Source organism: Linepithema humile, chromosome 8, assembly GCF_040581485.1.
Source record: "Linepithema humile isolate Giens D197 chromosome 8, Lhum_UNIL_v1.0, whole genome shotgun sequence".
Classification (NCBI taxonomy): Eukaryota; Metazoa; Arthropoda; class Insecta; order Hymenoptera; family Formicidae; genus Linepithema; species Linepithema humile.
In genome coordinates, this window is record NC_090135.1 from 2,115,539 (window position 1) to 2,130,662 (window position 15,124).

General features: G+C 43.5%; 1 protein-coding gene and 1 pseudogene across 1 annotated transcript; both read right to left on the reverse strand.

Moving 5' to 3' along the window:
* Positions 1–6,494: 6,494 nt before the first annotated feature.
* LOC137001649 (uncharacterized) lies at positions 6,495–7,694 on the reverse strand. The gene has a single exon (XM_067360760.1). The coding sequence runs from the start codon at positions 7,692–7,694 to the stop codon at positions 6,495–6,497; it is 1,200 nt and encodes a 399-aa protein (XP_067216861.1).
* Positions 7,695–13,730: 6,036 nt separating this feature from the next.
* Positions 13,731–14,871, reverse strand: LOC137001650 (uncharacterized; annotated as a pseudogene).
* Between the last annotated feature and the right edge of the window lie 253 nt (positions 14,872–15,124).

Consider the following 15,124-nt stretch of genomic DNA (forward strand, 5'->3'; position numbering starts at 1 on the left):
GGTAGAGTAATTGCATGAAAAGAGCCTCGATGCGGATTCTCAGCGTTGATTGATCATAACGTGATCATAACATTATCGATCTCGCTATGGCGTACGTTGCTTTGCGAACGCGCTTGGCGCGAGATATGAGAGTGTCTTATTTTCATTTTTAGGCAATTTAATACCGTAACGAAAAAATGTAGACAAGTATTCTAAACATTCATCTTTCTTAGAATAAACAAATTTCTTTCCACGTTGACTATCTATCACGTTGCTATCTTTAATAAAATTTAAATAATATGATATTTATTTCTGCATAATAAAAGAAATCGTAGTATCAAAAAAAAAGCAGATTGCTATAATTGTATTTATTTAATAATCTTTTTAAATTTTTAAATTCTTTCTCTCTTTCTCTCTCTCTCTCTCTCTCTCTCTCTCTCTCTCTCTCTCTCTCTCTCTCTCTCTCTCTTAATTGTTTTGCGGTTTTTAATAAATTGTTGCGCCTACTTCGGTGGCGGTAGGCGCTGCGTATAGATTCGGGATTCGCCGTGCTTTGGCCCCAAGGGGGCTTTGGCTCGGAGAGTTTAGAATAATTAAGCACTTCTGAATAGATAGAATGACATTTATTTGGTATCTTCTTATTACACTTGTCACCTCACTTATTCGGCGACCGTACTACCGTGGTTACGCGTGTACGCGACGTGTCGTGCTTTGTCCGGAACTTTGCTGATAAAAACCCGCGGCGCCTTGTGTGCCGCCTTAATTTATACGGATCAGTATTCGGAACACAATGAGACTTGAACTATATCGATCCATTGTGTTACCAAAATGCTGATCTGTTTAACCTACTTTAGACGCAAGTGACACTCGGGCTTCTAAGAACGAGTGCTCGCGTCAGCGCCTAATTGTTTAATAATTAAATAACTTTTGTCACAGGATTCTCGAGAAGTGGCCTCGATTAATGGCCTTCTAAATGTTTATTATTGTTATTGCCTAATTAACCTATAATTATTACGTTGTGGTCTTTCGACACACAACAAAATGTTCAACGAAAAGAGATTTGGTCGCCCTGAAAAGGGCGGATTTGTCTTATTTTTATAACAAATGTTCGAAATGGCCTCCGTCCATCTCAATGCAAGCTCTCAAGCGTCGTATTACATTATGTTGCACATTCTCCAACATATCTTCATCAATACTCCAAATTGCTTCGTGCAATTTTGCGTCCAATTCTTCCATATTTTCGGGAAGTTTCCTATACACAATCTCCTTACAATAACCCCATAGGAAAAAATCCAGAGGGTTGAGGTCCGGAGATCTTGCGGGCCAATTTATTGGACCATACCGGCCCATCCAACGCCCAGGAAATTGTCTATTTAAGAAATTGGTCACAATTCTTGCGTTGTGTGCCCGGCACCATCTTGTTGGAAAACAATATTGTTCCTCTCGAGTAAAGGAACTTCTTCCAAAAAATCGGGCATTGTGTTTTCCAGGAAGTGAAAATAATTTGCGCCATTTAAACTGTCCGGAAGGTAAACGGGACCAAATATTTGTGTTCCCATTATTCCAGCCCAAACATTTCTCTTCCAACGAGTTTGGAAGCTCCTGGGACGGGTGCATCGTGGATTTTCATCGCTCCAACAATGATTATTGTGCGAATTCAAGATTCCTTCTCGTGTGAATAACGATTCATCGCTAAATATCACACGAGAAAGAAATCTTGGATCTCGATCCACCTTCCTCAGGAAATCTTCGCAAAAATTTCGTCTTCGAGGATAATCTTCCGGTCGCAAATGTTGCACACGAGTGTAGTGAAATGCGGTAAATTCGGAGTGGTGGGGATATCCTATTACAATAATTTCCGGAAGAGAAAAGATAAGGATTGTTAATACAAACATGAGCCATCATTGTGCTTATAGTTAGTGTCGTGTGCAACAAGCGGGTATATAAGGTCCATCATGACCAAGTCGAGGTAACAGTCGAAATGTTCATCGCACTCTCGGACGAACGCGACTTCCCGAGCTTGTCCGCGGAGCAATTAGAAATCGTGCCGAAAGTGATTCTTATAAAAAACTTTGCTCGGTTTGTGGGTCACGTGTGGGATAGGCTACTGGATCATTTAAGAGCGGATCCGGAAGTGCAAGGTTATCGTCGGTGCTCGTTGCACTACAACCAGCGTCGTGGCAGCGCGACCACATCGACGGGCCCGCGCCATATGTCAAAGATTGCACTCTGTGCAAACTGAAATAGGTAAAGTACACATTTTAAAAATATCTTTAATACACATTTCTCGAATGTGTAATAACTAATTGGATATTTTTATTTTAATAATTTTTAATTGTTACAGAGATGGAAGACAGTCTCACATTACGAGAGGAAAATCTGAGTACTCTCACAGATTGGTTAACAACATGTCGGGAATGTAGAAGGAAATATAAAAACAGTGAGGAAATAATTGAAAAGTATATAACATTTCCTGCATTCATTAAACCATATATTCCGGATACTATATTTCGCCAACAATTTATCGAATGGACGAGTGAAATTGACGACAGTGTACTAGAATATTCCGAGGAGGAGTTTTCGACGTTTTTAATAGAATCTATCCTACCGATATTGATGGAAAAGTTGTGCCCGTTATGCGCTCAGGATAGTCTAATATCAAGGATCTCTTCACACCACTATGACTACATATATTATATGATACCGAAGCAGTATAGATCAGCGATACTGGAAAAAATTAGAAAAATGCATCCAGAGAAGGTGCCGACATCGATACATTTGCACAAAGTACACACAACTCCTCAACATCAAACATCGATCGTACACATTTTGCAGAACCGGGAGAACGGAGTATGCAACACTTCAGTGCAAGAAAAGAATGAACAATGTTTTTGCAGAACCGGGATAACGGAGTATACAACACTGAACCATGTATGCGGAACTAATTATTTTTAATAAATATTATTTATCAATAAAATAATTTGAATTATTATTCCTGTGCCTCATCTTATCCACTGACCTATCCTACTGCGAGATAAGCGTGCGCGTCATGTTACACTACATGATAGAAGGAAACGAGCGAACCAGTGACTATTTTTTTTTTTTTTTTTTTTTTTTTTTTTAATTGTGGCGAATAATATAGAGTAAATTATTTAAGTTATGCATTTATTCTAAACACCAATAATATACTTATGTTTTCTTCTTAATACAAATTATCCGCGGTAAAATATAAATTTAATAGGAACTCTAATCTAAACTTAATATGTAATTTAAGGATGGTAGGTGAAAGGAGAAAAAATCGTAATAAGATTAGTATTAACAAATTTTATTCATATTTTTCTTTTTTATCTATGCAACATCTTTTACAAAAAAAAAAAAAAAAATTGTTTCAACCGAGCCTTTAACGCCTTTCACGATTACGAGGAGGGACGGGAGGCGCTTGAGTCGTCCTCGGACGAGGCTCGACCACAGCTATCGGCTTGTGGTACACTCCGCAATCTTTACACTTCTCGTATTCGGAAGATTTTCTATTCTGATCACGCTCTATTTTCTATACTTTTTTCTCCACCGTGTGCACACTTTGAACTGATAAATTTCTCTCTTCCGCACACCTTATATATAGCTCGACGCAAAAAACGTCAATTTCGCTGTAGTAATAAACGTTAAAAGACGTTTGATAGATGTTAAAAGTGGTTTAAGTAATGTTGAAAAGATGTACAAAAGATGTCAAAAGTTGTACGTAAGACGTTCAACAATACGTTAAAAGATGTACGATAGACGTTCGATAGAGGTTCAAAGACGTACGATAGACGTTGAATAGATGGAAATATAATACGCTGGCCTATCACCTATTGTCCTAGCGAAACCTTAGATCCACGATTACTGTTCCTCGAAAAGGAAATGCTACTGTCGAGCGAGTTATCTCGTCTTCGACATATTATTGTAAACTATAGTGGATATCGATACGAATGTTAGTTAGCGACGAATAGCTTAGCACCTATCGTCCTAGCGAAACCTTAGATCCTCGATTACTATTCCTCGAAAAGAAAATGCTACTGTCGAGCGAGTTATCTCATCTTCGACATATTATTGTAAACTATAGTGGATATCGATACGAATGTTAGCTATCTGCGAACATAATTAGATTATAATAAGATTTAGCGGCATCTTTGATGTAATGGTATATAAGCCGAGATTAACTATTGCATCGACGTATTAACTTCTCAAGGCTCGAGTGGAACGTAGGAAATCATCCGGGAGCTGGTTATTCGTTTTAAAAATGTCTAGTTTGCGGAAAATTATTGATTCGTGTTTGCGATTGGCGTGTAGCTTAAACGGGCTATGCATCGATAATTATTTATCATCGTTATCCGACAACGACGATAATAATTATGCGGTATTCGCAAAGTTTGCGGGTGCGTGCCCTAGTGCGGTGCTCGCGGTTTTATTCCGTTTGGGGCATTTCTCGATTTATCTCCAGCTTTTAATTATTGCTGGCGAAATAATCGAGACAAGACGAGTGTTTAACGACAACGAGGAAGAGAATGCGGGAGGCTATATCACCAGGCTGTCGAATTGCTATCATGGTGCGGTAAAAAATGGTAAGTTTCTATTTTTTTGTATTATGAATATTAAAACAAAGTTTTAAAAAATTAAAATTATTTTTTTTTAGGAACGCTACAACATCCAACACCTAAAAAAACCATGGTGGTGGAGGGTGTGGTGCGTGGTACGCGTCAAAACCGTGACGAGCGAGCTACTCGACGTCTCGGGGTAAGACGTCGAGCAGATACCTCGCCTGAGGCCGGACCCTCGTGTAAGTTGCTGTATACATTATTTATATGAAATAACAGCATCGATTTTATATTAGGAAATTTTACAAAAAAAAATTTAATGTTTCAGCTCGTGCTCGAATTGTTCTAACGCCTGAGCTCGTCGATCTCGCGAGCGACGAAGCTGGACCCTCGTGTAAGTCGCTGTATAATTTATTTATACGAAATAAAATAACACCATCGATTTTATATATTAGGAAATTTTACAAAAAAAAAAATTTAATGTTTCAGCTCGCGCTCGAATTGTTCTAACGCCTGAGCTCGTCGATCTCGCGAGCGACGAATCGACGAGCTCACTTCGCGAGGAGGAGGAAGAGCAGGAAGAGGAATTACAGACTGAGGAAGAGGAGAGGAATTATGAAGGAGGGGATAAGGAAGGCTACGCGCAAGACGGATGGGGAATGGGTGACAGAGGTAAGAAAGATTGAAAATTTTTACAGTTATTTTTATGCTCGAATTTTATTTTTTTTTTTTTAAACACTAACATTTTCACAGGATACAGCCCCCCTGTGATTTCTTACTCTCCCGATTACAATTATCCAACGGGGGAGTAAAATAAAAAAAAGAAAATCGAGAGGTGAGTTGATTTAACACTACAAATTTTTCGATTTTATATTTTCATACTCAAATTTTTAATTAATTCATTAATTTTTAATTTTGACTTTTTGCAGTTCAAACAGGTGGTGGTGGAGAAGAAGAGTCGGAGGAAAACTTGGTCGGGTGAGGTTCCTGCGGCGCGCTTTCGAAGTCGTCGGTTTCGCCAGTCGATTCCTCGCGAGGAAAGGACGGAGGAGGAGGAAACGAGGCAAGCGGAGGGATATCGATGCGGCGGCGGCGGAAAGTCGTCGGAAGAACATTTTTATGCAATTGAAAAAATTCTGTTCGCTTAAATGTACATATATTTTTTTTTTTTAGTTTTTTTTTAATAAATATTATTCATATTAAATAAATTAATTTTTTATTTTTTTTTTTTACCAGACTCTTTCCCCATCCTATTCAACGTCCTATTTTACTGCGAGATAAGCGACAGATCATATGTCATGAGGATCGTATAACTGAGGTGGAATAGAAGTCATACGATATAAATCATTTTATTAATATAAATCATTTTATTAATATAACTCATTGTTGTTTGACACGTTTGTTACGCTCAAACCACCACTTGTACAATTTGCAAACATTCCGCATAGCGCAATGTCTCGTGTGATACCCACAACGCAAGGTTCCGATTACATCCAAGTTCGTCAGGCGTGCGATATCTTCGTAATCCGCATCTATTGTTTCAATCTCTACATCATCTTCCAAAATCTCGCACAGCCACTTTTTCTTCTCGAGTCCTTTCACGTATATCAGAGACGGTTCCGTACCAATGGCGTTGTTGATGAGGCTTTTCATCCGACTGTACGAGACGTGTCCATCTTCCCATCGGAAGCCATGATGGTGTATCCGTATAACCAACACACCAGCGATTTTTCCGATTTCATCAACAGATACCACGGTACGTGTTCACGAAATACGTAATGAGACAGCGTTTTGCCATCTCGAAGTACCGCTGCTTCTTTCACGATAAAAATGTTGTTGAACGCGTAACCTTGCAAGTCGACGAAAATTGGTACGTTTGACATCGTTGTCGATTGTCGGAAAACTGACATGTCCGCGTACGCATCTCCAATTTATAACTTTTCACACGAGTCTGCGCACAATGTTGTTCAGTAGATTATATTCGACCATTCGATCGTGTATAATGAGACAATAGGCGGTGGTGTTGGCCGGTATATTTTCTTTACAATCAAATTCTATTCGCACGTCGACGGTGGCGTTCTTGACAGAGTCGTTTTGTCGCGAACAATCTATGACTACGAACGGACCGGTTATCAAGAAATCATCGATATCCAAATACGTATCGTCCTGTCCATAATAGGCTTTGCGGAAACGCGCATAAATGTTGTACAGTATAGCGTATCGATTTCTGTCGAAATCCAAGTTCATGTCGTCGTACGGATAAAAATCTGAATTCAGATGCAGTCTCACATTGGTGAGTTTACAATCGTCAAATTGCGCAGCGTTTTCAGACAGTACGTTTTTTCGACCGGTTTGGAGAGCGAAGATTACGTATCGCGGTTTTTCCAATTGCGTCGCGGCTTTGATCGCCCAGGAATGCTTGGTCGTGTTTTGCAGCAGAGGAAACTCGTACAGATCCCACAAACGGAAGCACACGCTCAGATATCGTCCGCTTTCCAAAGTTCGAAGAAGAGTCAGCTTGTTGACTTCGCTCAGAGATACGTGCGGCATTCGCCAATGTATATTGAGTAGCTCGATCGTCGGATTCGCACCTACTCGTCCAACGAGACAATTGTTATCGTTGCGCGATCGTATCAATACAAGTTCGTGACGAGCGTTGATCACGATGCGCTTGTAGTCCTCACAGAATCCAAACAGAGCATTGAGCGTAAAGCAAAAATTAAAGTTTCCATCGATCAACGAATATCCATTCGGATTCCACGATGCGTATTTCAGCATCTTGCTCTTCTCCGTCGTCAGCGATATATAATTTTTGATCGTCGTTGTTATTCCAACGTTTCTGTTGCGATCGATTTCAACTCCGTCGAGCTCGTATTGCATTTCTTCAAACATGAACGCGACACAATTATTTCCCATTATACACACGTTATCTCTATTCTCATCGGCAGGAGTAACGAGTTTTCCTTCAATGTAGAGAAAACTCTCACACGGCAACGTGTACAAATCCTGTTGTTGTATAAGTATTCGTATCTCATCGCTGTGTCCCAACGTTGTGTTAGCGTACGGGTTGTACGTGTGCATCTCATATTTCACGATACGCTCGTCGAAGACGGGCTCGTCAGCGATGTTGAGTATATTCATCTCTTTAAACGTTTCTCACAACAAATCCCAACGATTGTAAAAAGTGTACGTTCGTCGCAGTGAGTCTCTTGAATGGTGATGTTTTCTCAATTTTCGTTGTTCTCTCAATCACTCGCTGTTCGTTCAACACGAGCATTTCCTCGCACCACGTCGTCGCAAGTGCAGTCTGATGGTAATTTCCTCTCCGCGAAAATCAATCAATCGTCCATCTTGATCCACCACGCGCAAGGTGATATCGGTAACGCTCCTCGCAATGACCGGAAGGTAAATGATTTGCGCCGGTGTTTCCGAGACTTTATATCCCGGAGGCACGTTCGGTAAAAATTCGTGTATCGTGTGCACCGACCTGTCGTTGGCGTACGCACCCGCGGTAATGCTGCATTCCACTCGAATAATGTTTACGTTGACGATGTTTACCGAGGAGTCTGATTCGTGCCACTTTTTCGGTTCCAGTATACGACCCGTCGAAAATTCCAACAATGGTCCGATAGTATTCGGTTTGGCGAAATTTATCCGAAAAGCGCACATGATTTCACTCTTTATGGTATTAACGTTGGGACAATGGATAATCTTGCTCTTCACTTTTTCCTCGTTTTTGCAGTATCGCGCGTTTCAGATAAGAAGCAATGGCGTCCAATTCGTACGATCCTTCGGGAATTGTAATTTCTTCATCATTGTCGTTGAAATAAAATTATTGTTCGCTACTGTCACGTTCGGAATCGTGTTGTAAGTCTCCATCGTGGTTAGGCCGAGCTCGTAGTCCCCATCGCTCAAGTCAATCGGTGGAAAATAATCCACCGTGAGAACGCTGCTTTTACCGCTTAGAGTGAGCGTCAGCGACATTGCTGAGATTCCATCGACGACTGATGTCGATCGATGGCGGATCGATTTTTATATCTATTTTCTGGAGGAACAGGAGGCACAATTGTCCGCAGATCGTTTGATCGTACGTCTGGTAGACCGTGCGATTGTACGTTATCGTTGTATCGGTGCCTCCGAGGTAGCGTGTAATCTCCTTCGGCGGTTGCAAATTGCCAAAGCTGTCAAAGTATACGGCGCGATCGCCTCTCTTGGCGTACGCCACCCAATGCGTGCCCGGCCCGTCGACATCGTCCAAATTCACGATACCGCTCTCATTTTTATGTATCTTGTCGGGTAAAGCGTTACGCATGTAGACACCTCGGAAATATGATATTCGCATACGCTTCGCTATTTGTAATAACTGTAGATTGGTGGTGGCACCCGCGGGCATCTCTATCGTTTTTTCGACGTTTTTTTTTTCTCTCTTCAATCCTTTGCCCCGCTTGTGGAGCGAGATAAATCCCCCGTCCTTCCATTGCTTTATTGTGACGTTTTGTCTCTTCGAGTTGTCGTCGCGCGGCCTTAGAGTCGTTCACCGCTTTTGCAACACCCGCTGCTCCACCGGCAAGCGAACCGATGACTCCCAAGAGCGGTAACAACGGTAACATACCACCGCGTTTCGCCGTCGGAAGCGTTCTCCTCTTGGTCTTCTTCTTCTTTCTCTTTGTCATACCCATCCCCAATTTCGTCTTTGCTTTCATAGCAGCCCATACGGCGGTAGCAGCAGCCCTCTCACCGAGAGTCGCGTCCGCAGCGGTGATCCGCACCCGCGCTTTATCGGGGAGAACGCGATCGGCTGCGTGGCGGTCCGCTGATTCGCGGTTTTGCGAGTACGCGATGCCGTGATCGCGGCACGCCGCGTCCTACGGATTGATACCTCGATCCCCTCGCGCGAGTCGTTTCCGCAGACGAGTCCCCGGCCCGCAAAATTGGTAGCCGGGTATATGCAGCTCCAACGGTAGTCGATTTATCACACTGTTTAGTAAACCGGCACCCTTGTATCGTTTCATAGAGCGCGAATTCTAACGTATCGCGTGTAAATCATATTTCCAACTGAGGTGTGTTTCGACAGCGCTCACCTATAAATAGGAGGCGCGTATCGATCATTAACCAGTAGAATATCAAAGTTTGTCGGACGACAAAGTACAATGAATAACCGGGATAATAAGAAGGAACGGAAAGAGGTGAATGTCGCAAACGTGTATCGCTAATCGTGTGTTTGAAACAATATTTTTTTTTCAGGATAATGTCCGAATCATGTATGGAAATAGAGATATTTTAGATCTAGCGACAAATATCCGAGCACCGCTCTTTCCAACAACCGATGCTGCGCATTCGTCGCGTAATAACAAGGATGAGAAAGAGTCTGGTAAAAAAAAATGAAATTTGTACAACAACCGTACACGATCCGTGTGAAAAACATGGATGATAAGACGCAAGGGGTTTGTGAGAAGGCGTGCAGACACGGTAAAATGCTGCCAAACACGATACGCGGTATCATTTGCGGTCCCTCGAATTGCGGTAAAACCAATGTAATGATTAGTCTGCTGGAAAGTCCGAACGGTGTACGTTTCGAAAACGTGTACGTGTACTCAAAATCGTTGAATCAACCAAAGTATCGATATCTCGAAGGATTGCTCGGATAGATCGATGAAATCGGCTACTTTACATTCTCGGACAACAACACAATTGTACCGCACAGCGAGGCGTTACCGAATTCCGTATTCGTCCTCGACGATATAGCGTGCGACAAGCAGAATGCGATACGCGAGTATTTTGCTATGGGTCGACATTCGAAAGTCGATTGTTTTTATCTATGCCAAACGTATGCAAAAATACCGAAACATCTCGTGCGCGACAACGCGAATTTACTCGTTATATTCAAGCAGGATGTAACAAACCTTAAGCACGTCTACAACGATCATGTGAATACGGACATGACGTACGAAGATTTCGGTACATTGTGTCACGCATGTTGGCAGCACAAGTACGGATTTTTAGTGATAGACAAGGATAGTGCGATTAACGATGGACGTTACAGACGTGGTTTTAACGAGTTTGCGGTACCGCGAAATGGTTAGTTGTTCTCGAGACGTTGACGATGACGCTCGACACGAAAGATATCGATGAGAGGGAGAAGATCGCGAAGGAAATTGCTCGTACGAGCGAGTCGATTCGCAAGAAGCATCGGACGTTGAAGACGGGTAGAGTGGAGCAAGAGGTGCAATTGGAGAAACGGTTGAAACCGATTGTAGAGCCGTTGAAACGAATCGTCGAAAACATCAAGGGTGACGATGATTCGGTTGACGATCTCGAGATTAAAAACGAACCGGATATCAAACGAAAGCGGACAAGCTCTGAGAAGAAGAAAATCAAACGTACCTCGTTGACAACACCGATACAGACCCCATTGACGCCACCGATACAAGCCTCGACTCCGTTCCAGCCGCAAAAATTGGTGTTTGAAGCGCCGACATATTTACCGACCGAAAACGTGTTCGAAACCACGGACCCGTCTTTCGTAACATCCATGAGACAGACGATGCAAACGTCCGATGGTCGGGAAGCTCTGTATGGTCAAATGGGTCCGCTGGGTCAAGAATACATCGGGGAGCTCTTGAGCGGTGACAAGAAGAGAGGGATCGACAACGTGTACGGTGTATACTTCAACGATGCGGAAACGTTTCTCGGAGACAAGGTCTTCGACATTGATAGAGACGACAATGTGATTGTGGACGGTGTGAAATACGCGGGCACACCCGGTCTGTTTAAATTAATATTTGAAAAACTTCCCGACGATACGCTGTGTACGAAGGATGACAAACAAAAGTACAAGAGCATACTACTCGCTACTAACGCTCACAGACGCGGTCATAACGCACATTTACCTGTTTTGGGAAACAAAGGATACAAATACAAACATATTATCACACCTCTGATATCTAAGAAAGGTGGAGGTGTTGCACATCTCGACAAGAGAGGTGCGGGTCGCACGTTACCCAAGTGTAACGTACCACAGACCATGACTGTGACCGACAACGCGGTCGATTACGTGCACTGGGATGATCCGAACGAATTGGTGGATCGCCTTCGATTGCTGGACGCCTCCCGTCAGGCGGGAAACAACGTGCACGATAACGAGTTTCTCTCGATTATCGAGGAACTGCGCGAAGCTGGTCTGATTATAAATTGATTACAGCTTTTTAACTATCGCCAGTATTGCTCGTGTGATGCTACAGGAATGTCTATCAACAAATTCGGACTACAGTTAGGAGGAAGCGACAGGGTGACGAGACAGAGCGGTGGAGTCTCGAAGAATTACGTGCGTGAGAATTGTCTTTGCAAGGATGGTGAGGTTTTCAACGCCAAGTCACGTGTAATCAGACATCTTGCTGACCCTGAAGCGGACACCGACGCCGTCAACAAGCTGCATCTGGATCATCACCTCAAGCTTATAAGCGATCGTGAGAATCGAAATCGTATGCTCTGTGAAAATTTTAAGCGAGAAGTACTTTCGAGGCTCGAAGATTCGGAGAATACTGAGCGGACCTGGAAGAGAGACCACGACGATTACATCGAGACCAGATACGTGGCGTTGGAACGACAGATTCACGATCTGAGAGGTCTCCTCGACGAGAGTGTAGCGCGACTCGATGGAAAACTCGTCGATCGCGAGCGAGAGACGAAGAGTCTTGTCGAGCGAGAGATTCACAATCTTCGTAGAGCTATGAGAAAAAATTTCTTCGAATACTACGATGATGCAATGAAGAAGAAGAAGCAAAACAAATCACAATGAGCAAGAAGGAAGCGGTGAGCCTGGAGAGGAGATCGCTCGTGGACGAGCTCCACGCACCGGCGAGAAGAAACTTTACGCGTCGGCCAGTCGTCGTGAAATGATACGATGACTTGTGGCAGGCCGACATTGCCGAGATGAGACCGTACTCGCGATCCAACGGTGGCTACAATTACATTCTAACCGTTGTCGATGTGTTGAGCAAGTACGCGTGGGCCGTGCCCTTAAAGACCAAAGGTGGAATCAAAACGTCCAAAGCATTTTCCGCGATATTTAGGGAGAGAATTCCGAAAAATTTGCAGACTGACCATGGAAAAGAATTTTACAACAGAGATTTCCAAAATCTTGTCAAGAAACACGGCATCAATCATTATTTGACACACTCGGTCATGAAGGCTTCGGTGGTGGAACGATTGAATCGCACGTTGAAGAACGAAATGTTGAAGTTTTTCACGCTCGCGGGATCGTACAAGTAGATCGACGATTTACCGCGATTGGTCTCGGAATACAACGGTCGTAAGCATCGTACGATCGGTATGCGCCCAATCGATGTCACTCCCGAGATCGCAAAGGGACTCTTGAGCACCGTGTACGGTAATATAAAAATTGCCGCGCCGGCGAAATTCAGGGTGGGTGATTCGGTGCGCGTGAGCAAATTCAAAACTGTATTCGAGAAAGGATACACACCGAATTGGTCGACGGAGGTGTTTAAGATCGCCACGGTGCAACGTACCAATCCTGTGACGTATCTGATTAAAGATTATCGCGGAGATCCGGTCGCGGGAGGCTTTTACGAGCACGAATTGCTCAAGACCGCACAACCCGACGTTTATCTCGTGGAGAAAGTGTTGCGCCGATAGGACGACAAGGTGTTTGTAAAGTGGTTGGGATTCGACAATTCGCATAATTCTTGGATAAATAAAGACGATGTATTGTAATAAACTATGTATATTTTACATTGCATTATAATAAACTATTATACATTTATATACAATGATGTTCTTTATTACTACAGCATGTTACAATATATACATTTAAAACTAACAATGATAATAATACATAAAATATTAAACTATATAAATTACTGCACATTATTTACAATTGTATCTTGCGATGTCCCCATGGTAGAGTGTCGGTGGAACCGGATACGACGTGCCGCTTATCGTCGTACGGACTGAGCGTGAGCTTCGACTCTGACACGGTGTACACCTCGTGCATCTTTGAGCGGATGCACGATTGACGCCGCGTTAGCTCGATTTCGGCATTAAGGCACCAAGTGTAATCGTCGAACGTTATCGTTCTAGCGACTACACTCTTTTTTACACCCTTAACCTTTTTGGTGTCTTTTTGGCCGGTGACTCTCAACGCGTACATCTTTGCTCTCAGTCCGACACAAATTCCGTCATGATCGCGCCGTTGTTCTCGTCTTTCATCAGACCGGGTACTTTCTTGTCGGCGCGCGGCATACCGTAAGCGTTGTCCTCGGAGTAGTTGCTCGTGTCGAATTTGGATATATCGCGTTTCATATCCCGATACGCGTCCTCGCAGTGCAGAAAGTATATCAGACTGTCGGTATCGGTATACATAATTTTGCAATTGTCGCGGTAGAGAGGCGCCATGTACTCGTAGTGAAACTCGTACAAGCAGGTCTTGGATATGTCGAGGATGCACATACCCACGTAGATCGGCTTGTCGAATTTCACTTCGAGTTTTCGCAACTCTACGGCGACTAGATCCTCCGAGAACACGCTTCGGCTGTGGAAATTCGGTTTCGCGATCATAGCCTCCGCTCCGTACCGACCATCCCACTGTGTAACGAGCCGGACATCCGTGTGATTTCGCACATTCTCCATGGTTTTGCCGGAAACCGCGTTGTTCATCAATTTGTATAAATTTTTCTCGAATTCATTACTCGCGAGTGTCCGAAACTGCGTATTTAGTTCGATGTATTCTCGAAGCCATGGAGATTGCGCGAATTGCAGTACGCGGTGAATCTTTGCAATTCGCAGACCATGTAGCACGCATTGCTGCAGATTACGGTAGTGAATGACATAACGCTGCTTATCGTACAGCGTTGCGAGTAACTTGATCTCCCGCTTGCCGGGCGGCTTATCGCGCGTCGGGCAGAACGGCAGGTCGGTGTGCGCGTCGTGAAGATTCACCGGATACTCGAGATCGACTTCCAGCACATAACCGGTAGCCGAATCGGATGCAACGGACATTACGTTAAAGTTTTTGACATCATCGACCCATCGAAATTTGGCATAGGGCAACGGTTGACACATTGCCCAGCCGTACAAGTTGTTTACATCAGTAGGTACGATGACGGTTCCGATGGATCGTACGATGGCATGTATTTGTTGTTGGCGGCGGCGTATCGGTTGGAGCATTGGCTGAGACCGCCGCGTATACCGCGCTCGACAAACAGCACCATATCGATGTCTGTGAGCAACTCGAACTTGATGCCCGTGTACTTCAACATAGCGTCCTACGTGTACCCCGGTAATGTGTAATACTGAGCGGGATCTAAACCGTAACTCTTTATACACGTGTTTCGGAAATTTTCGAAAATATCCGCCAACAAAAGAACGTCTGTTTTCAAATACAAATCGCTGGATTCACCTAGATCTTCGATTGAAAATGTTTGCCAGACGTTTGTCGCGTGCGCGTAATCGCTCTCGGATACCGTTTCTCCGGTGAGCGAGCTGTAAAACGATTCGCGCGATGGTAGGTTTGTGTCCCGGAGCTTGTCGACGCTGTCGACGTACTTGTAGGG